Raw genomic sequence first — 25,128 nt, forward strand, 5'->3', positions numbered from 1 at the left:
GGAGCAATACTTTTTCAGATCAGCAATTGCGATCTTAACAACTCTAATTTGTAGGAGGAAACAAATTGAAGAAACTCACACCTGATGGTATCATAACACGTTATACAGTATTGCAGAAGGTGTTGGAAAAAAAAAATATCCTATTGCTCCTCAACCAACAAAGCCAAAAAATTTGATGTAATCTACAGGAAGTGTAATATAATGAATGACTCTTCATCAGTACAACACCCACTCAGAAGTCTCTCCTTAAGTCAGAGGGGGAAAAAATAACAGATAAGTATTGATAAAAAGCACTTTCCTTTATACTGATAACTTGGAATCACACATAGAGCTCACTGTATGTTTGTCATAGGGAGACATCTTCTATGAATGAATATTGCTTCATAAAATCTACAGGATATTTAGAACACTTGAAGCAATAGATTCTAATTTTTGGATTATTCACAAACCAGAAGAACTGATAAAAACATCCGGTAATACATACTGTACTGGTATGTTGTGTGAAACTTGTGACTTCTTGACTTAATGCATGCATAAGATGGTAAAACTGATAGACTTACCTTGTCGATTCGATCTCTGTATACAAATGTCTTGTCATAATTTCCCAGGGTGAGGATGTCGCATTCCGGGCATTTTCTGAAGAAGAAGAAGAAGAAAAAAAATAGGGGGGTATAAGACATAATTTTTGTCCCTCAGAAATACTTTGACATAGGTAAATGTAGCTCTCTAAATTTGCTCTGATATATATGCCATGGGTCATGTTTGCTTCTGTGCCTGAAGAGAGCAAACTTAATCTGTGGACTACTGATACATATTGTACAGTAGCACTGTGCTCGTGGTGATACTACCTTATGATACTAACCGGTTACAAATTTTGAGTGTGTTAATCTCTCAAGCCTGTTCTACATCCAGTAAGGACTATAAAGATGTAATTGGTGCTCAGATTCTTAAAAAGTTTCTCTTTTTTCCTCAGCCCAACTGCCATTATGGTAATATTATCATGAGAATTTTTAAGCTGTAAGGAGCACTACAATAAGAGTTCATGCTGTATTCATTAACACCTGTGCACTTGGGCTAGGTTCTATAGCTTCACGACCAGATTGGGTTGTGAACAGTATTATGACATTACCTCCAATGGTTAAAACCATTTTGAATATAAAGGTATGACTTATTGGTCATTACTCAGTTTTCAACAAACAGAATGTGATTCGATTTTTGTTTAATAAAATTGCAAATGCCATTGAACCTTTGATAGAAAAGGGAAGGAAAATAACATGCTACTTGTCTTTCAATCAAAACCTATGAGAATTTATAACATACAAAGGAAGCAAACACTTATGTGTAAAGTCAAATATGAAAGACATATAAACTTTTGCATCATTGCTATTCTGGTCATCAAAGAATGGCAACTGAACATCAGAGGACTTAACAATTTCAAAATCACCAGCATTGGACACAAATCTAATAGTGGCACAGAATAATCCTAGCTGTAACTGCAATGTGCCAAAATAGATAAGATGCCTTAAAAATAACCAGTACTAAGTTAGGTACAAGCAAAACTATTTCCTTTTTAAGAGAAAGCAGAAATTCTTCCTCAATGTGATGACTTCATCATTTCCATAGACTGTAGATTTTAACCTGTTCTGTATGGGTATCTGGTGGCCTGCGCATTAAGTCTATGAGCATTTCAGAATTCGGTATGAAATGCTTTATTAAAGAGGAGTGAGACTGTCCACAAGTTCTGCATCGCAGAATCATTTGTATGCAAGAAATTAAGTTTGCGCAGTGGCTGATACTCTTCAGACATTTAATACTCAGGTGTACACACTTAGTTAATTATCAAATACTGTGAATAACAATACACAGAACACCACAGGTAAACTTTGCAGAACAATGTAATCACTGGTAGTAATAAATACTGCAATGGTTTGTACCATTACACTGAATAAATATGTTCAGGTGTAAACATTCTGATGCACATACAAAATGTAGTGAACACAATTTTCGCTACAGTGAACAAACTGATATCTGGGCTATGTACTGGTATCAAATTTTGAAAGGTCCAAAGTAATCTCACACAAGGTAAACACTCCCAGAGTCGAGGTGTTGCACTAGTCCTGCCCAGCAAACGTACACATACATATATGCAAATCTGTTTAGCAGTGAATATTCGTTCTTGACACAACATAGGCAATATAGAGAATGTAAATATTAACCTGTGATTTCAGTACTGTAAAACCAGAAATTTTTTGTGGGCATTTTAATTTCACAAATTTTTTGAGAGCCAAAATTTGTGAAATTAAAATGCACACTAAAGTTCTTGTCTTCATTTTATGCATTGAATGCCAGTGTCAATTCGCAAAACATTTTAAGCCTCGAAAATGGCTGTTAGCACCAACTTGCAAAAACTTCTTGCTTAAATACAGTATTTGCGAGAGGGAAGGGGAAAACCAATGTGATGGAATCCAAAATGGCAAAACCAGAAATTAATTTTTGATGAGCAAAACTGCCAAATCTCAGTGCTGGAGAGCACACTGCAGCATGGCACCCGATGATACCATCATTTCAAGCTGAACTTGATGTGAAAAGTTCATGGCTAAAAATGCGTGTCACTGTTCAAGGACAAAAATCTGAATGTTTCAGCCAATCAGGGAAAGATACCAGTTTCATTCTTTAGAGCAGGAAACTGTCAAACAGGAAATCCCATCATCAGAGGAAGCAAAAACTTATCCTCATCCTCTTTCATATTTCAATTCAATTCACTTTGAAGTTGATATTTGTGATCAATACTCCCCCCCCCCCCCATGAAAACACCTCATTGTACAATGTATCAGGAATATGCATACATATTACAGTGTACAATTGTTGTACATGTAGCTGAAGAGTAAAGGTTAAACACATTTTTCTTGGTTCTACACATATTTGATCAAACAAAAAGATATGGAAAACCTTTGACTACAGCAGATTTTGAAGACTCTAAATGAATGACTTTGTTCAATGCCGGGCTTTGCCGTTTTTTTGCATTATTGTTTTATAGCTGCAGTCAAAATACAATATTTTAACAGAAAGTAGTAGGAAATCTTTAAAAAAGAAATTAAATATACACATCAAATATACACACAGTGACACTGTATGAAAATGTTTTTACATCAATTGGAAGCACCTGCACAACAGATTTTGATATCAATAAGGAAATACAATTTAACATCAAATTTTGAATATCTTTCTGAAGAATGACATGACAAGTTTGGCAAATAAATTACTTCTCATGCCTTTCTTCTGCTACTATTCTTTCAAAAGCTCTTCTCTCTCTCTCTCTCTCTCTCTCTCTCTCCTCTATCTCTCTCACTCTCTCTCTCTCCTGTTGATTTTTTATTCCTGATAGTCAGTCTTCTCCAGCAAAAATTGAATTCTTGCCTGAAAAAAGGCTACTTGCTATAACTTTTCCAGCAAAGTGAGTCAGGTATTTATAGTTGCCCAAAGTGTGAAATACCAAGATGACATCATGACAAGGCATGTTAAATCCCATCAAAGACAGTACTTTGTGACAAGTTACCATCATCACAGGAAGCTGGAGGGCAATGGGCTGGATTATGATTCCATATGGGATGATGAACTGGCCAACCCCACATGTGTTATCAAGATTAACGAAGCATAATTGCAGATAGGATCTGCAAGTGGGGGTCACTAACTGTTCAACTGCAGAAATGAGATTAGGTACATATTGTAAGTTCAAAGGACAAATTTGCACAGAAGGGAAAGTACAGGGAGTATCGTAATTAAAGGGATGCCATTTAGAATGGACGGGAACTACAATGTATGGGCCTCAAAATACAAGGTGTACATAGGGCCTACATTATATATATGGGAGATTTAATTGCCACACAAAAGAGCCTGGAATGGTATGATCTGAGTCTAAGTTCACGCTTTTGCCTTTAGGATGAAGTACTTTATTCTTCCCAATACATCCCTGGTATTAGTAATACAAATGTGAAATGATTGATACCGATTGATATAAAATACACAAGAAAGTTGAGATGACGAGTGACATAAACTAACATACAGGCACACCTTGACCCCTAGCTTGACCCTGGGTCATGTACAAGTGTACTTTAATAGGCTTTGCCACATACCGTACTCTCCTGCCGTAGCCATTGAAAGAGTAGCAAGCAGAGGGTTGTTACTCAAGACTAGTTCAAAGCCATCAGGAAAAGGACCTTCGGAGATCTGCTCATCAAATTTCTTGACTTTTAAATACACCTTTGAATAACCAAATTTTGCTGCCAGCATTTGGTAGCAAAACTCTCAAATGATCAGCAGGAGCAAATCCAAAGAGGCTCATGCACTAACGGCCAATGAGCAAATTGAGCGTTTTCCTTGGTCGATGTGACTATTTGAAGTATGGAATCATTCAATGACTGAACAAGGAAAAGTAGAAATTACGCGGTGCGTAAAATATGTCCCCGCCGGAAGTAGCATTTAGTATCAAAGTGTACTATATAGGTCAAAAGATCAAGGTCAAAGGTCAAAGAAGTCAAAGGTCAACATTCTGTGTAGAAGTTTTGAAGCCCTCACCTAGTGCCATCACATAAAGCAAACGGAATCGAAATCCGGTTAGAAATGGCGAAGTAGTAGCATTTTGTAGCCAATGTACAATATAGGTAAAAAATCAAGGTCAAAGGTCAAAGAAGTCAAAGGTCAAAATTCTGTGTAGAAGTTTTGAAGCCCTCACCTAGTGCCATCACATAAAGCAAACGGAATCGAAATCGGGTTAGAAATGGCGAAGGAGTAGCATTTTGTAGCAAAATGTACAATACAGGTCAAAAAATCAAGGTCAAAGGTCAAAGAAGCCAAAGGTCAAAATTCTGTGTAGAAGTGTTGAAGCCCTCACCTAGTGCCATCACATAAAGCAAACGGAATCGAAATCGGGTTAGAAATGGCGAAGGAGTAGCACTTTGTAGCAAAATGTACAATATAGGTCAAAAAATCAAGGTCAAAGGTCAAAGAAGTCAAAGGTCAAAATTCTGTGTAGAAGTTTTGAAGCCCTCACCTAGTGCCATCACATAAAGCAAACGGAATCGAAATCGGGTTAGAAATGGCAAAGGAGTAGCATTTTGTAGCAAAATGTACAATACAGGTCAAAAATCAAGGTCAAAGGTCAAAGAAGTCAAAGGTCAAAATTCTGTGTACAAGTTTTGAAGCCCTCACCTAGTGCCATCACATAAAGCAAACGGAATCGAAATCGGGTTAGAAATGGCGAAGGAGTAGCATTTTGTAGCAAAATGTACAATATAGGTCAAAGGTCAAGGTCAAAGGTCACGACTGAAATTCTGTGTAGAAGTTTCAAAGCTCCCATGTAGTGCTATCATATAAAGCAAACAGAATCAAAATTGGCTCATAAATGACAGAGAAGTAGCAAATTGAAGATTTTGATCACACACGGACGTACACACGGACGCACACACGGACGGACGGACGGACACACGGACACACACACGTACGGAGCCCGTTTCATAGTCCCCTGCTCGAACTCGTTCGGCGGGGACAATTATTTAGTAGTCAGTGTTGCAAGGGGTTTAGGATTTCTCTTGGTCAAGAATGATAATCACATTGCGGGTGTCAAAAGGGCTTCAAGCTATTCAACACACTCAGCTTCCGCTCTCCAGCTCTTCACCAACAACTGGCGGCACCACTAAAACAGCACAAGGGCCTTTTAAAATATCTAGGTTACACTCTAGGTTTTTAAGAATTATCTCAGATGATTCTACACCTTGAACTTTTGTTCCTATACGGTAGTCGATATTTGTGCAGTGCCACCTAGAAATGAAACAATATAAAAAGTTTGACATCAGATGCAGATTATGTGAGTATCTCCCTCTTCTACAATGACATGATTTTAACAATCATGCATTGTCCAAACAGTGTGCAATCTCAACAGCAGCTGTCAGCAGTGCCTCTAGTTCTCACAATATCAGGCACATTCAGGGCACGATTGCATCATCAGAGGCGTAGAGTCTGGCTGAAAGTAATAACAATTGTGAAATCACAAATGTGGCGCAGATTTTGTAACTTGTTCAAAGTACTCACACACACTGCAAAATGATCGACATGCATGCACATTGTGTACCTCAAATGTCATTGTAAAATGCAACAAAACGAAAAATACACCTGTATACACGTGTGTATGTATACAATTTGTACGTACATTGTAAAGTTAAATAAGAAAGTTCCTCTTTCTCTATTTCATTGAGTTTCACAGCACATAATCACATTCCTGTACTATGCAGGCTACATGCACAGATGAGGGCATTTAACTGCTCTCACTACTGCTATCAATGTGTATTTATTGGTTTGTCAAATATTTACTTCCACAGTAGTCATTGGAAGCCATCCAGAGGTTACAGTGTACAGTGTATATTTTGCAAGAGACGCCACAAAATGTTAGCATATGCATATGAGGATCACCCTTTTATAAAGTTCAACCACATACATTGTACCTGGTAGGTTGACATGTCATTTATCAGGCCTATCAAAGCCAGCATACACCTCAGCGAAGCATGTTTAGGTTTAAATGTATTGCTATTGAATTCAGCAATTTGCATTGATCAGATCACACTGCCCTTCCCCCCTTGATACTACCAAACCAAACTGGGAAGGTGCCCTGACATTGTGAAGGGGGGGGGGGGGGGGGGGGGGGGTCAAAAGTTTTGTTCAAGGTCATATCCACTCCATGACTTCAGCGACTCATGGAATCGAATCGCTGGTCGATCCCTCATCTCCTCTTGACCGAGATAAAAATGGCTTTCCACTCGATCTGCCTAATTCAGTGAGCATACAACTTGACTATAGTGTGTGGTGGTGTGCAAGGGCCTCGATCATCAAGGAGGTACATTGTATCTCCAGACAGAGGTGTTCAAGGTCTTTTAATGCATTACTGTAATTGATAACCAATGTTTTAACCATGTACAACAATCCAAGTTTTGTGTTTATTTGTTTGTTATTTGTTTTAAATGTATTGTTTTTGTTTTTTATTGTTTTTTAGGGGGGTATTTTTCGAGAAAATATACTACATAAACACAAAACGGCAAGACAACAAAGCAAATGACAGTTTCGACAATGTCTACATCAACAAACAGCACCCTGTTTGTCTTCATTTCCTGTTTCTGTCAGTCCATCTCTCTCTCCCTCTCTCTCCCTTTCTCTCTCTCTCCTTCTCAATCAGTCTCTCTCTCTCTCTCTTCCTAAAATGTATTTGTTTGTTTTCTTTCCTGATCCAAGCTGTTTTCATACTCTGCAAATCATAGAGCTCAATGCACAGAAAAATGGGAAGGCAAACTTTTCAAAAGCATGTACTTTCATTAATCTCTCACACTTTTCTTTTTACATAGACCTCGAAACAAGGCTGTCTTCTGCCTTTTGTTTTTTTTTTCCTAGAAAAGAGGACATGTTGTTTCAGACAGGAAAATGTTGAAGGGTGTATGGAAATATGAAGACTAGTTAGTAATCACGATTGCTACACTGTACTAGGGCACATTTCATTCATGCAAATTACACGTATCAGTGGCAATGTAATGTTGTTTCAATCAGTCATGTGACAGTGTTTGAAACGTTGCCAAGGTATTTAGGACAACATTGATGACCTGGGTAGTTTGTGACTACTGAACACTGATTAGTGGGAAAGAAAAGATGTACTGAGTGACACATGAAAACTCTTGGCTCTCTTCAAAGAAGCTGGGTTGTGACCCTCATTGTCTCATCTTTCAAAGGGGATCAAACACCATTGGCCCCATGGTTGCTTGTTTACAAGCATTCTTTGCTTCCTGTAAAAGCAGCCATGAAGAAGCCTTTTGTTTACATCATCAGTTTCCAACTGTGTGGCGCCTTGCCCAAGTAGCAGAGCACGCACATTAGCGCTCGTATGTAAACCTCCAGTGTGTGCAGGTTGAACTCCCAAGTTCATTGACATTATATGCCAAAAAATCAGAAATCCTTCAAAAATCCACAAAAATTCCCAGAGCACTACCAACATTTAATCATTCGTTCCTTGTGTCATTACCAACTTTTCCTGTAAGTTTCATTCAACCCCGTTAACAACTTTTTGGAGTTATTTTGCAAACAGACAAGCCAATGCCGATGATCACTTCAAGGAACTGATAGCACTGGTTGAAGCGAGGATTCGGGTTTATAGCATTTTTTGGTGAGATAATGAGAAAACTCTTATGAAATATGAAAGAGCATAAAGGATTCATCATTTATTTGATGAAAATTGGCCTTGAAATGGCTGAGATATCAAAAAGAGCGATCCTAATAAAATTGACAGGCCACGACTAGGATCTCTGTTTTTTCCTTGTTTTAAATATCTCAGTCATTTCAAAGCCAATTTTCATCAAATAAACTTTTGATTCCCCTTAGAATTGTATGCTCTTTAACATTTCATAGAGTGGTTTCTAAATCTCACAAAACGTTACAAGCTGAATCCTCACCTCAACCAGTATTGTACAGTCCCTTTAACCTCCTTCCTTAGCGGAGGTAATAAGATTGGTAATGGTTGATATCAACTCACTCTTTCTTGAGGGTGTACATCTTCTGGAGCATGGGGTAGAAGTCAGGTGCTACGTAGTGGTCCTCTTCCATGAAGACTACCAGGCCTTCATGATTCCTTGTGGCCTCCAGACCAGAAAAGATATGTTGCAGCTGTGAAAAAACACAAAGTTTTTTTTTTTGTTCTGCTGAAATAATAATTAAATTCATCATTGATATGACCATTTTAATCTTGCATCTAGGCAAGTGATAAGGTTAGAGTAAAGATCTATTATAGGGTTTAAGGGTAAGGGTTTGGGATAGGGTTTAGGATTTGGATTAGGATTAGGGTTAGGGTTAGGGGAAGCATCTGGGGTAATTGTCTAGCTGGGGTAACTGCCATAGAACCTTGTACAATTGTATACATATGTAGCACTTCCTAATGTGGGGATGTCTCCATGTGCTAGCATGGATGAGTAGTACACTTTCTTATCATCATGTCTTCCCAGGCGAAAATGCCCAATCCAGCCCCTCCACTGGCAACACAAAGGGACTGTCACTTGTGTATCGTGGACTGGCAACATCTTCAGTGCGTGCATGCTATGTGTGTGTGTGTACGCAAATCATTTTGTGGCTTTTTATTTGTGCAAACTTTACAAGTGGACTGAAAATTGCCACCCCTACCATGAAACACTGCCACTCATGACAAGTTATTAGTTGTGGAATATGTATCATATCCATGGAGGGAAATCCCTAAATTGCAGTATTTACTGAAGTGAAAAGGGATATTTACTATGTACAATGTACATGTATTTCATTACTTCAGTGGTTCTTGCCCCCAATTTCAACCACCTGTGATATCCTAATTTGCAAAATATTGCACTAAACAAAATAATGAATGCTTTACAGTATTGATATATATCCTAACCAGCAGTACATGGGGTGGGGCAACTGTTAACATGGAAGTTATACACCAGAAAATAAGGAATGTACTACTGATACATGTAGGCTTATGGGCAAATAATATACTAAAAAGTTCCATGGCTGCAATTTTATTGTCAAGCACAGCATTTTTGCAGGACATTATGATCAGCAAATTATACAAAGACAATGATTAAAAAAAAAATCATCTGGCACATATCACAGTTTCTGCTTGAAATACAACCATGGACATTTCTTTTTCTTTCAGGAAGAAATTACAATTTATTGTATCACATGTCCTTGTTTTAACTGAAGACACTTGAGTACTTGCCATCCTGTTTGAAGCTACTGGTAGTTGCCATGTAGGACAGACTTAGCAAGCTTGTTGTTGTGGTCATAATCAACCCTGGTATCACAGGTGTGCATGAAATCTGAATATCATATGTCAGTAAACTGATCTAGAGCAACTTACACCATATTCCATAATTTGTAGCATGAAGACATACAAAAAGGAAAATCTGACTAATAAAAAGCGATGCCTTATGATACAAGCTCAGGTATATAGGCCTAAAACTCCCCATATTTGTGCAGTTGCTGCCTTACCAACTGTCGGACAGCTTTTTGCATCAGCATATTACACTGAAAGACATCAGTCTCACAAAATATACAGCACATATGATACAAAACACACAAACATACATGTACGACCAGTAAATTCCTAGCAAATACCCTACACTAGACCTTGAGGATCATCACGACATCATTACCTAATGGAGCAAAACCTTCCTGGAAGAACATAGTCCAAAGAGCTCCGGAGGGAATTGTGATGCCTTTTTGCCACCCCTCCCCCCCCCCCCCCCCCTTTCAACACTGTACTGGTAGAAAAAGCAGGTGGAAAACTACTTTCACAAGTGGGCTGGCACATTAACCCCATCAAACCTAATGTGTAGAGTCTCAACAATCATGCGTTAACGCTTGGCACCTTGGAAATCAGTGCTGAAAGGGTTAAATGCTTTCTATGATTGACAACATTTAATTCTCGGATTCTATGAACTGTGCCATCATAATGCCCTTTAGGGAGTAAAAATTGCTGTTCCCAGTATAAAGGATCTACATTTTATCTTTGTGCCAAGACATACTTTACAAACTAGGTCACAGACTGATTGTATATTGTACACCCTGTACAATGTATGTTGCAGTTGGCTGTGCAGTGGCAATGAACTGAATCCACATTGTTAAGTATTTTTTGTTGTTGTTGTAAGTAATGTCTCAACAGGGAAAAATTAGGCTACATGTTGAATTGTGTTTGATCCAAATTGGTCCACGATTACACTGTACTTGCAAAGCAGTTGTAAACTTGCATTCCAGTTTGCACATAATGTATTTTGAGCGCGAGAGTCAATTTTAGCTGCAGACAGAGTCATTATTACTGCATTGGAAACAGTCACGAGTCTTGGATTCTAAATTTACGAATGTTGCCATGACTACCACTCATTCTGAAAAGACAATGGCTTTCTATGGCTACAACACGTACCTGAAATTGATGCAATCACACAGGAAATGATATATTCAGGCTTTCCATCTATGTGAAATTGACAGGACCATACCATGTATATGGTCAGACTGAAAATTACATTGGGCCTGGTCATGTATTTTTCCTAGAATTCAATCAAATTTCTATTTTAACCCGTTGAGGACGAGTCCCGAGTATACTCGGGCAGGTGTCTATGGGAAATGCGTGTTGTAGCAAAATCAAACCGTCCTTAACAGGTTAAGAGCTTGTGCATTATAGCATTAGCCAGTCAAAGAAAAAAAAAAAAAAAGTAAAAACATATTCGCCGATGGGGAATTCTATTAGATAGCAGCCCTGTGCTGATTGTGGTTTCTGAATGTTCAAAGAGAAGCAGCGGACCGAGGTCAATTCAGTCGAAGAGCCATCAATATCTGATTTAAGGGGACCTTGTTCTTGATTCAGTTAAAGATTTCTTAAACGTCTTGAAGACGTCAACACAGATGGCACATTGTACAGTCTGTGTTTCCATAGTGGTGACAGTGACAATTGCATTGACACTGGTTTCTGTGGCAGAGAAGAACTTGACTGTGAACTTTTTCTGTAGCTGCTGTGCCTTCCATATCCTGTTCATCCCTTTCTGATGAGAGAAACACACTTGAATTGTTTCCCCTTTCATGCGTTTTATGTAAGCCGACGCCTGCACACCCAGGCAGTATGGCAGGGACATGCATAACCTTCCAAAACAATAACGATGTGTAGAAACTGTGCATATGAGCAAACAATGATACAGATTGATCTGTAAAAGCATCAAAGACACACATGCATCTGGTTCATGACAGGCAAAGAAATTATGTTTACAAAGCTTGTGATAGCTTGGAAGGCAGCAAGAAGTGAAATGCATACTTTTCTGAGATAAAGGTGAATTTGAAGATAAAGACAATGATATTGACAAATCATGGCAAAATGACCATGATCAATGCATGGTATCTTTCATGTAGCTGTTGTAAACACATATTCTTGCATTTTCTACTGGTACTCATGTTTGCTAAAAAAAACAAACATGTTGATTTAAAAACAGTAATGGATGCTGCCGGGTGTAGAGATGCATACTCATACAAACTAAACCTCTTTATCTCGAGAAGGCAGTTAAATTCGATACCTTTGCGATATTACCACTACACACACAAAGAGTGTGATATTATTACATGTATGCACAATATTGCATTTCCATGTGGCTGGGTCTAATGGCTGTATCAATACACCTTTCTCCTCTGCACACAATTCCATTGAATAATGAAAAAAAAAAATCCTTCACGAATAAAGTACGTGGGTATGTTTAGCACTTAAATCTATTCCAAACATTATAATCAAACACACGGCATTATCGACATACATGTAGCGAGCAGCAGGCGGTAAAACCATCACATCCTAACACACAATGGGATACAGTAAAGAAGCACAAAATGTACCAAATACGTGTACACGTGCATGTGTGTGTGTGTGTGTGCCTGTGGTAGTATTTCTGGTAAATTACCAATGTGCAAAGTCAACAGTATATCAAAATGGTGGTCATGGTAAGGTATCATATGCCATGCAGAGAACTCCCAGGATAGTGGGACATATTAATGATGAGTTCAGATATACAGTGTACAGTGTATACAAGGCTAACACCTGTACCTGATGTAACGAAATAATTTTGTAAGTCTCATTCTTTGAAGAATCTACATATGTAGTATGCCTTTATTGCTGATATGACAAGATGCACAATATAATGAGGAAATTTCAACGGTCCAATGTAGCTCATTACAACAATGTTCTCCTGTAAGTGCACATGCATTGTATTTATTTGAATGGCTTTCTAACAAAGGATTACTACATGTATGTTTACTACCATTTCCTATTACATATACTGTATACGCTATTATTTTCGCGTACAGATATTTTCGCGAATAACGAGGTCATAGACATTTTCGCGCCATGTTGTTTTTGCGAATCGACGCCGACGCTTACGTTAATGCTCTATTAACACAGTGCATGGAGACACTTTCGCGTGTTGTTAAATTTGCGATCTAACTGTGATTCGCGAAATTCGCGAAAATTAAACCCTCGCGAAAATAACAGCTTATACAGTACCGTACATGTAGTTACAACTGTAGGCTAATGTGTTACTGTAAAACATGATATATTCGCGGCATGAAATTTTCGCGAATTGGAGCCAACGGCCTTTTTCGTGGCAAGAAATTTTCGCGAATTGCCTCTTGCGTTCAATGCATAGAGCGTAGATAAGACATTTCGCGTGCATTTTAATTTCGTGAATCTTGGCGCTCGCGAAATTCGCGAAATTAAAATGCACGCGAACATTTCTCGTTTTACAGTAAGTCTTTCTGAACCTGAACCAGTCTACATTAAAAATTCTGCTCAGAGCTTTGTACAATAGTACCAGGGAGGTGATCTCCCTGGTAGTACTGCACATGCACATTATACAAAGTGGTACTCTGCATAAATGTTATTCATGTCTTGCCTTTATAACCCATAATTTCATGTCAAATTCATATCTAGTGTGAAATCTACATGTACACAATGGACACTATTGCTGAACTGATCAAAAGGTAGCAATGTTATATACACGTACGTTGCAGTCGAGTGTGAAAAGGCCTACAAGCAGATGTATGAGACAATAGGGCTAAACAAGACTCTTGAAGCCTGTCAGCACTCACGGAAATGAGAAGGTCATGTGACTAAGACCATGTCTTCCTATTCACAAGCGATGCAGCCCATGAGTGTTGTCTTTGAGCGATCTATGTGAGGACCACTCAAGTCAAGTTTAGTGAACTCCATTCTAGCATAGAGACAAGCTGAGATCTGATGAACCGAAACCATTGTACATGGGGTATTGACTTTCTTCACATGATACTTTGATGGACACATGCAGACATTGCAGTGCCACAGTTTAAAGGGTGTGTACAGTTCTGGTCTAGGTGAGGATTTAGCTTTTAACGTTTTGCGAGATATTCAGAAACCAATCTATGAGATGTCAAAGAGCATGCGGTTCTAAGGGGTATCAAAAGTTTATTCGATGAAAATCGGTTTTGAAATGGCTAAGATATCCAAAAACAAAGTGAAACAAAGAAATCCTAATAAAGTTGTGGCATGTCGCCTTTTATTAGCACTTTTTTGGATATCTCAGCCATTTGAAAACCAATTTTCATCATATAAACGTTGAATCCTTCTTAAAATTACATGCTCTTTCATATTTCATGAGGCTTTTCAATATCTCACTTAGGAATGTTCAAAACATGAATCCCCACCTAAACCAGTACTGTACAGTCCCTTTAAGGTTGGAATCTTTTGTTTTTAAGTGATCCCATTACCGGGAGATCTTTGTATTGACTTTCACTCTTACTTTAGCTTTCTCCGACGCATGGTAAAAGCACTTGTATGTTTGGGTCACTAATTAAATCTGTTGGGCTTTGGAATGGCATTTTCATTTTCAGATGCTATCAAAATTCAAGTAAAAGAGGACAAGACAAAAGTAGATCCCCCTACACTGTTTGTAATTTAAATACTTGTACAAAGATTTCAGTAATACTTGTAAACTAGAACATTTCCATTTAATATTCCAATAACTAAAAATGAAAAAAAAAAATCCATTACACAGTTATCATGTACCAAGGCACATGGTGTCTTCAGATATTTTATATGCTCACAAGACAGGTATCTTCACCCTTACTTTGATTTTGTAAAAAAGACAACGAGAACTCTGGGATCTTTTTTGTTTTGTTTCATTTTGTTTTTTTTTTGTTTTTTTGTTGTTGTGGTTTTGTTGTTGTTGTTTTATACAAGCTGTATAAAGTACATTTGTACCTTGAAGCATTCTGGACAGACAAAAAGAAAACATGTAAACTGTTGAGAATGTGCATATTATGGGGGTAATAAATAATAGGCTGGAGAAAAAAACTGACCTTCCAGAACCAGTGGTGCTTGGTCATCACGTAGCGGACCTCCCTGTAGTGACCATAGCTGTCCGGATGTTCCCAGTTATTACATCTTGTTTGTCTTGCTCTAAAAAAAAAATAGAACAACAACAACAACACAACCAAAGTTATATTCAAGAATTGTCCACAATACAAATTGTACTTGAAATGAACATTCTCTTCCTTTTTTTGACCGATGTAATGTAAAATGTATTACCACAAACCATTCTAGAGCTATTAGCAAGTAAAGGACATTTGTTCATGATGTTTTACAGTAAATTCTTACTGCCAGAAAATCACTGTAATTCACATGCAAAAATAATAGTGAATACTGTATATATACAACTTTACATGAACTTGATGCAAACATACACAAAGAATACCAGAATGAAAGTGAGATTTTCATATTTTGAACATCTGCTATCATAGAAATCAGTCAGAAACTATGCCATGAAGAAAATGCTAAATCACATCTGCCTTGCTGGAGAGTACAAGATTTGATATACTGGTCATTTACAGATCCATTCTAAGACATTACCAATTTAAGGAACACATTTTTAATGGTTATCAATAATGCACTCACATGCTTAATGTTTGTAATTTGTCACAATTTGTTCTTTTTAACTTTTTTTGGAACATTACAAGCAGTGTATTAAAGTGTTGCTTTTATTGAAAAATAATGTGATCATAATCATGATATTGGAGAACATTCATTAAAATCTGTCTAAATCATCACCAACATACATTGTATTAACTGCAAGAGAAAAAAAAAATACATTTGTTTAATAATGACTTGCTTAATGACATTAAAATGTGCATTCAACTCACAAGGGTAAAACAAACACTAATAAGTGAGTAAAAGTATCACAAATTCAACATTCATTCTCCTATTCATTTCTAAAACACCCCACTTCATATTCTATCTGTGTGTCATGGTACATGTATAAGAAATTGCATAGATTCTTTTTTAACGGCAAGATTGATCACTGCAATGTTACAGAAATTTGCCCATGCAATGCAGAACAAACACAAAGTTTGCGTACAACTGAGGTCTCATGCAGTCAGGTGTAACTGACTGAATATCACAAACGTGTGTACAAAGCGTGAGAATACAGGTGTGAGCAAACATGGAATATATCTATCTACACTGTAGTATGACAGACCTTACAATTGTAGGAAAATTTATGTGAACAGGTTACCTATTTTTGTAGATAAAAGCCACGTGGCAATTAAAATCACTTTGTTTTGACGGTAACCGGATCTTGAGAAATTACAATGTACATTGTACATCAAACTTACACTGTATGTTAGCTTATGAAGCTTACAGTCATATGTAAAATGACTGTACAGTGTAAGCTCATTGTGTAAATATGGTTTGTTATAATGATTACACGTGGTTGTACAATAATAACAGACACAATCTACTGTACATCGTGCTAATACTGAAACATACAATGTATACCATATATTGTGTGTATATCGTCAACTCTTTAATACATTCAATCAGTCTTAATATAAAACCCAGATGTGAAATAAAACTGAAAGACAGCATAAAGGAGAATAGCTAAGGGGATCTACATCTTTTTTCTTTATTTTTTAAAGGTTGTTTATTATGTCAGCCCACATATTTCCCACTAAATGCAAAAACCGTGTCTCTTTCAGTGATTTCATTACACTGAAAGAAACCCTGGAATGCTTGGGCTGATAATTATGATGAATTGCTTTGTCCAGATTACTAAATAAAGCTTTAAAGAATCATTTCCAAGCATTGCAGTGTGCTGATGTATAGAGAACATCCTGGGATTGATTCAAACAAAACCAAAGGTGGTCTTATACAAACTTGACAAGTCACCATTTATAATTTTAGTAAATTTACCACCACTCCCAATTTGAACTCAATGATGCATTGTCCTACATATCATCCAGTGTGCAGTGTAATATGTAATCTGGACCCACACTACAGATCCAATTTGAATTTTCAGTCAATATACTGTACGGTACACCTGGAGCCCATTTCTACTCTGTGCATTGCTTGACTGTGTACAGTGTATTCAACTTGACAAGTTGACTCATTAATAGCAAGTTGGCTCCTAATTGGTTTAGTCATCTCAACTACTGCAATTATAGCCAATTTGTCTGGTTTCCTGCCAAGAAAATAACCAACACATCTCTATTTACAAACTGTATATATGGCACAGTGAAGCAAACGCCTATGATGTAGACATACATACACACACATGCACGCACTCGCATGCATACATGCATAGTACGTGAGACTGATTACCCTGGGAATAGAAACAATGCATGTTCTACTTTAACCCAACACTATGCCAGCTACACTTTGTACAGTACCAGAATATTGTTCCTGAGCATCACCTACTCGTGACAACATGTAGCAACAGAAAAGTTGCATAATACACGTAAAAGCTATATACAATGTGTAATACAAACTATTCTCCAATGCTTGCTTTTTAATAAGCATTGTAAACTCAAGTTTTACACCAAACAGTAATCTTGAATGATCATCTGAGTGTTTGGTTCCTGTTTCATGCCATGCCCTCAGCTTGGTTTGGGTAATGCTACAAATGTATTTAAGCCCTCTCGACACCATAAATGCAGTTGGTTATAAAGCTCATCAGGAGTCATGAAAAGCATTGATCTCTCACCAAATAATACATGTATACACAAGTGTCCATTTGGCTGACAGGCAAGTTGCATGAGGTTTTACATTAATACGACGTCGTACTGTTTATACCTGGGATCTCACTCTCTCTCATTCTTGGCACGACAAGATGGTGTCCTGTGTACATTTTGTAAGTTTTTCATATTTGATTATAAAAGTGTCACAAGTACTGAAATACAGTTAAACCTGCAAACTGTAAGCACAAAATGTGGGTTTTAGTGGTAGTTTGCTGTTTCAGACAGATGTGACATGGTAGCTTATCACTGTGACACATAACTTCATTGCTCTATATGTACATTGTAATTACAGTACATGTATGTCAACATACATGTATACATGTACTACATACATCGTACACATCCACATCAGAATGTCATTGTCAATTGTGGTTAAAAAGCTATCCCCCACTGGGTGGCTGTGGTGCATCCTTTCCGATCATCCAGTATACAATCTCGCTGGTTGTGCTTGAAAAGTTACACTGTATGTAATATAACCCATTTCATCACAATTTCTTTGTTGGGATAAAGATATATGGTTGCTATCACAGCAGGTTTGACTGTACTGTATACTGCACATGTGTGTATTTGTGTACAATTCAGACTTTGATGAATCAGTACATGTGACTTTACAATGTGTAACCTTGCATCACGAAACATATAAAAAGTTTTGTTGTTAAAAGGTTAAATTCTGAAAAAGCTAATTTTCAGACTTTTTAAAATCATACACATGGGCATCTGTACATGTACTCATCAAAATAGGATGTCCCAAAATCACTTGAATAAATGATGAAAAATCCAACCTGTCTGAATGAAACTTCAGAAAAGGGGTTTTGAGGCTACAGGTGTATCTTTATAATTACATTTGAGGAAGTACACTGTACATGCATGCAGATTCATCCATTATTTTGCATCATTTTATGGGTAAAAAAAGGGGATGTGAAACTACGGTGTAGATGGCAACCTCCATTATGAAGGGATTATCAGATTAGCCTGAAGGTTAGTGCACTCAATAACAGTCTATTACACAATTATGGAAGAGCATTAATACTGCTGACAATTTTTATGCTTTCTATAGGTTTTTCATGCACTCTAGAGTCTTTCATGCACGTCATGAGTCAAATGAAGAGAACGTACATTTTGTATGGTGAGACAGAAAAACCAAACTACATACCTGGGTCCACAAACGCTGAACCAATAGTTTAGACTACAGTAGTTTGATTCTTCCAAACTTCAAATCTAGACAGACTCAGGGTTGATTTTCAAGAAAATGCCAACAACCCACATTTTTAGGCTTGTTGGAAATTCAACCTATGTAAGATATATGAGGGGTTTTATGCTGGACAGCAAAAGCCATACTTACTGACTCAACAGAGAACTCATTTGTGTATGTAATTTATATATGAAACACATTTTTTCAAGGTAATAGGGTTACCTACTGTACAGCCGTACATGTGTAGTGTTTACATAGAAGCAAGTCATGATGCAGACTGCAAACTGTAAATGGCAAACAAGACTACTAAAATGTATGTCACAAACATCATCTGCTGTCAGTCTCATACACAACAACAACTACTATGCTTACATGCAAGAGGGTATTCATTTATCATTTTATAAATAAAGGTGTAAGTTCATACACAAAGAAGACTCCTGAACTGGGAGATTCTTTTTGCATCAAGCCATTCATGATATTACAAATGCATGCACAGTTACAAGTGAAACATATGTACGGTGTACAATATGTACTTGAACATTGCATCTAGACCATGATTGACCCAACATTACAAATTGTATGGGAAAAACACGGCTCAACTTTGTATTCAGATTTGATTCTCATGAAACATATTGAGAAACACATACCGTAGTTTAGTTACAAATAAGTTCTTAATAATTATGAGCCCTCTAACAAATGCTGTCCATGAGTACAATGTACATGCTTATGTGTAAAAGAATATATTATATTCATATATAAATATAAAACAAATATAATATTTCTATAGATTGTTTCATAGGAACAAACACACACCCACACACACACACACACACACACACACACAAATTGATGTGAAAGATGCATGTTTTTATATAGTGTACTTAAATTTTACTGCTTGTTCTGACTAGAAAAATAAATGTTCAAAGAATCCTTGACCCTTGTGTTTCCTTCAAGTAAAAAGCTGAGCATTGAACTAGTCAACATCATAAATATGATGACTGGCAGTGGAGGGAATACACAGACTGATCCATGTGAAGGCTTTGAAATGCTATTTTAGTGGTGTTATACATCCACAGAGGAAGTTACTTACAGACTTACAAATTCCCCAGAATAGCATAATCATACCCCGGGGCAGCAACATTAGGCATTTTATCCACAAGCAAAAATCTGTTAATATCAGGTGTGTTGATTTTTAATTATCTTGTGAGTTTCATATTCCTTCAACTGTACGGTTTTGTCGTCCCCATTTCCTTAGCATTACCAAGAAGTCAAAATTTGGCTAACTACAATTGTACCTACAATGCAGCCGTGCATACATTGTACATATATGTAGACTACGTCTTTGTGCCTCATACTCACAGTCAATGCTACTTCCCTCAGTGGCTTTTCGTTTTATACCACAAAGCAGAAAGTTCAGAGAAATATTATGCTCGTTGCAGAACATAGCAAATGATTCTAATTCTATTATCACATGATTATGTCTGTACGATCAGTGAATGGTATTTGACTCACCACTACATCCATTTGTAATATTTTCTGCAAAAGTGTCCTTGTACGTAATTCAGGACTAACAACCCTGCACTTCTTACTTTTCTCTTGTGATGTCCCTTGGGCAATCTTTTGGGTCCATTCCAGGAAACTCGTTCTGATACACTTGCAATGAGTAGGGGTAGAATATTTGCATCATCTGTGGTTAGAAAAAAAAAGCAAGACAAAAATATTTAGCAGAAATTTTAAACATTACCTATTCAAAACTGGTAACAAAAAAAACCCAAACAAACAAACAAAGTAGTGGCCTGTTTCATGCCCTGTTAATTTCTCTGTTTTCTTGCTGCTATGGCCAACAAATATGGGTATTAAGGTAATCCCTCAACATCCTGGTCTGTCTGTCTGTCTGTCTGTCTGTCTGTCTGTCTAGCTCACTCTCTTTTCAATGTCTTTCTCTCTCTTCAAGTTTACACCTCAAATGACATATATGGGTATTGCACTGAGAGAGAAAGAGAAAAAAAAGTTTCAGCTCACTTATTAAATTATTACCTGGTAATTACATCAAATTGAGAAAAAGTGGTCTGTAAACATTATTGAATATAAATAATTAAATATTATTGAAGATTAGATCTCTCTCTGCCAAAAGCAGAGAGAGAGAGAAGGAGTTATTTCAGCCATCCATATTCCAGTTGTCTGCCTGACAGGATACTAGATTGTACATTCAGGATGGCTCTTAGTAGCTCTCAATGGAACATGGCACTTGTAGCAGACAACACTCTTTGATTCTTTCAATTTCGATGCTAAATACTAAATGACTTCAATGATAAATACACTGTATAGACCACTTGGAGCAATTTGAATTTACGAACAAAATAAAAAACAAGAAAAAGGAAAGGGCTCACTTTATAATCAAACCCTAGATAAAAGGAAATTCTACTGTGACATAGTGACTATACCTTATATCTCCTAATCTTATGACATCAGATAAAAATGCAATCAAACTCATGCTAGATTTTATGGGAATGTTAGATATCTAACATCTCACGTTACAACGAACACGTTTATAACGAAATTTTATTATAACGAAGTAAAGCTTCTGGTCCCAAAATTATCGCCATTAATGTCTATGGTACAAAATTGGCTTATAACGAACACGGTTATAGCGAAATTTTTGTTACAACGAAGTCTTTTCCGAGCCCCATGGACAAAGAAAATCAAAAGAAATGTGCTCCGTTATAACGAAATGCGGATCGCTTTCGAAAATTCGTAGCGGAACAAGCATGGGCGGACGCTTTACATCACGGTGTGTTCGCTCCGTGTGTCACGCACAGTTTCCGTCAATTTTATGCTCTCTTTAATGTAATATCCAAACGAAATTTAAAAGGTACAGTGTACCATTCCGTTTCACATATCTGCACAGTGTAAGATGAGTATTCAACAAACAGAATATGATATTTGCGTGGTTTCCTTGTTTTTATTATATATTGTATTTGTTTGGTTATAACGAGATTTTGTTATAACAAAAGAAAACTGCCGGTCCCGAGCATTTCGTTATAACGGGAATGCACTGTACTAGCCGTAATACCTGGCAGAAATCGACCCGTCTCACAACCCTATTGATGTCCTCTGAGTAGTAGTCATGGCTGAAGATGAGAAGTGCACTACTGATACCATCAGCCTTCCTCAGCGACTCAATGAGGTATTCCAGATACTCCAGCCGGTCATGCACCATGACCACTATCACGATGCTGTCTTCAGGTCTCACGGGGTAGCGCTCCTTGTTCCAAATCTTCTGCTCGTGGTTGATGGTCAGCATGGCCTCCTTGATGCGTTCGCTCTGCGCCGACAGGCCCAGACTGATGTTGGGCTTTCTCGTTACAATGACATCCGGAGGGCCAGCCTCCTCTATGGCCATCTCTGGGCTGTCGGCCACTTGCCGTTTCTGCTGATGGATGAGCTTTTCATGGCCAACCACAGATTTGTCCTTCTCTGGTTGGCCATTCACAATGTTTGACTTAACATCAGCTAATGGTCTCTTTGCCACTTTAAGTATGTTTGCCTCAATAGAATCATCAGTTTCCCATTTTAGAGCAGGTAGCACCATCCATAGTAGTATCACAAAGCCTACAGACACACACAAAGTCTTTATAGTTCTCCTTGGTCTCATTGTGTGGTATTTTGGAGTGCAAGCACTATGAAATAACAAGCCAACTATCACTGCAGCTTCATTTCAATGGTGGTCATGAAAAAGCTGTTCCAACTTGATAAAAAAAACCACACACACAACTTGTGATGGAGCCTGTGAAAGGAATCAGAAATCAAGTGAAACGGAAATGTAAATCACACTTAATCAGAATAAAATCATGTACAATGTTAAACTTGTTTGCAGAGAAGCAATGGGCAAGATCACGCTGAATATAAAGCTTACACTACACATGTCATATGTGTACATTGATATCAGTATTGAATTAAGTGTTGGTACTTTTTAGGCAATCTATGTTAAATAGTTTGTATGAGTTGCCAAGCCAATTACCACCATGCAACATGGCTATAGACTCTTCTAGGCCACAGCTACAGCTAGCTCGCTAGGTGACATACAACGTGTAGTAATGCAAGGTCTAAAAACGTCTCTGAGGTCCACTCGTGCAGAAAATTCTATAACATAGGCCTACATGCACATGTATGTATGTTGATGTTTAAATTAATACCGGTACTATAAAAACATAGGGACACTATAGTAGTAACCGCACCTCCAGTGCCTCGAACACGACATGCGCGACACGAATCAAATGTTTCTTTTGGGCTGAAGGAAGGACACACAATTGCACAGTATGTAATCAAACAACTATAAAAGAATAAAAGATTCTTCTATTTTCTAGATCATATCCTCTACCTAGGCTCTAGTCTGGTACAGTGTATAGTTCCTCCTGATCCTGGCGACAAATTATACAGCAATTTTAAGGGAATACATGTACATGTAGCATAGCACGCTGCAGAGCTTGGGTCCACTCTACAACTTAACTACAACGTAGTAGTCCTACAAGCAGCGCAAGATCCTCCAGAATGCATAAATTGACCACCCCGCCCCGTAGCCGTAGGGGCGTAGGGTAGCTAGAATCTAAAAGTAGAATCTACATTGTACATCAGTCACACTGAACTCCTTGCCCCTTGGTAGTTGATACTACGTTAATTGGACTCATCGCTGATCGCTCAGGATTGTAACCTTTGAATGGCCCTCTACAAGTCTTTGACTTACTGGGCGTCATCATGAGTAATTCATATAACTCAGTGAAACAGCAGGAAAACAAAGTCTTAACTCTTCAAAAGTGCTCTCACTGTCTTCGAAGCTATGTACAACGTTTTGACTCACGCACAGAGATATCAATAGATGGGACTACACACTCGAACGCTCACCTCTACCGTCTCAACGATCGGTATTGGTAGTTACACGAGCATGCAATGCAGCATTAAGAATATAAAGAAGGACTCACAAAGGTTAAAGTTGGTAATCCATAGCTGTGGTGTAGATGAAAATGGGCGTTTAGCTGCCTCAGACGCAAGAACAGAGCAGTTTACCGTGACAACAGAACTGCACAGCTCTTCACTGCTCTACTGTACTACTGTAGTATGAAAGATCCTGCGTACAAAATTGTGTACCTGTCACACACGGATCGCGGATATCGAAGCTGGGGGGAGAGTCCGAGTATCGTTGGTACATGGTACGTGGAAGGAAGCCAAATGCTAGTGCCGCCGCCGGTGACAGAAATGAATACAGGCTTGTAATAGTAAAGCCGGTGCAGGTTTAGCTGAACTGGCAATCTTCTTGTGAGTGAACCGGCGTATCTCTTTGCTTCATAATAAAGCGAACAGACACGTCACAATTTGATGAGATGATCCTGGCTTCGGTAATTCGTTCTTCCCGCAGCCATTTTTGTTTCCAGTGGGCAGGGCCCAATGTTCTGTTTTGATCCAGTCACTTCACCCAGCGAAAGAGAAACTCATCTGAGCATAATAAACAGGGTAAAATACAGACGTGCAATAAAACCAGGTATATGGTCTATCCAGGTGACAGTCGCTCTCAAAATGACAACAAACAAGCAAAACAAAACAAAAACGAAAACAAATAACAAAAAATAACCAAACAAAAGCATTTTTCTCTATTTTTGAATAAAAGTTCATAGGTCTCGCCGGACTCTTCCTTTCTTTATAATTGAGTTTCGAGCATGAGACACAAACGTTAAAGGGATGGAACAGTAGGTCCTATTGGTGGAGATGAGAATTGGTCTTTCAACTTTTGCGAGATACCAAGAAAACACTTATGAAATAGTACAGAACATACCATTTTAAGAGGAATTCATAGTTCATTCGATGAAAATCGGGTTTGGAATGACTGAAACATCCAAAAACAAAGTAAAACAAAGCGATCGTAATAAAGTGTGGGTCCCACACTTTATTAGAATCGCTCTTTTTTCAGCCATTTCAAAACCAATTTTCATCAAATAAACGTTGAATTCTTCATAGAATTACATGCTCTTTCATATTTCATATGAGGTTTCTCATTATCTAACCAAAATATGTTAGAAACCTGAAATTAGGTTTCAACCAAAACTTGGTACGATCCCTTTAACCGGTATGTGTAATGTGATATACAGTTAACAACAAAATTATTCATACCCCTGAGACATATAGTTTTGAGCAGATTTCTTGTACAAGTGAAGGATGGAGTGATGGTGATTGGGTGTTGACTTTTTATTCTTATTTGTCCTCTATAATTGACATTAATTCTAGTTTCACCTCATTTGCATAACAATAGAAATGTT

The 25,128-nt window shown here is 37.7% G+C and overlaps 1 protein-coding gene across 1 annotated transcript in view; it reads right to left on the reverse strand.

Moving 5' to 3' along the window:
- Positions 1-22,573, reverse strand: part of LOC139715535 (alpha-1,6-mannosyl-glycoprotein 2-beta-N-acetylglucosaminyltransferase-like) — a 29,095-nt gene extending 6,522 nt beyond the window's left edge. Inside the window, exons 1-5 of the mRNA XM_071627101.1 lie at positions 21,894-22,573; positions 20,410-20,507; positions 14,917-15,016; positions 8,564-8,694; positions 561-636 (exon numbers count right to left, since the gene is read on the reverse strand). Of these exons, the coding sequence (XP_071483202.1) occupies positions 561-636; positions 8,564-8,694; positions 14,917-15,016; positions 20,410-20,507; positions 21,894-22,475 (987 nt within the window). The 5' untranslated portion in view covers positions 22,476-22,573. The remainder of the gene's footprint in view (positions 1-560; positions 637-8,563; positions 8,695-14,916; positions 15,017-20,409; positions 20,508-21,893) is intronic.
- Between the last annotated feature and the right edge of the window lie 2,555 nt (positions 22,574-25,128).

The sequence above is a fragment of the Diadema antillarum genome, unplaced genomic scaffold (assembly GCF_040938485.1).
Source record: "Diadema antillarum isolate AM-2024a unplaced genomic scaffold, OU_Dant_1.0 scf00000050, whole genome shotgun sequence".
Taxonomy (NCBI): domain Eukaryota; kingdom Metazoa; phylum Echinodermata; class Echinoidea; order Diadematoida; family Diadematidae; genus Diadema; species Diadema antillarum.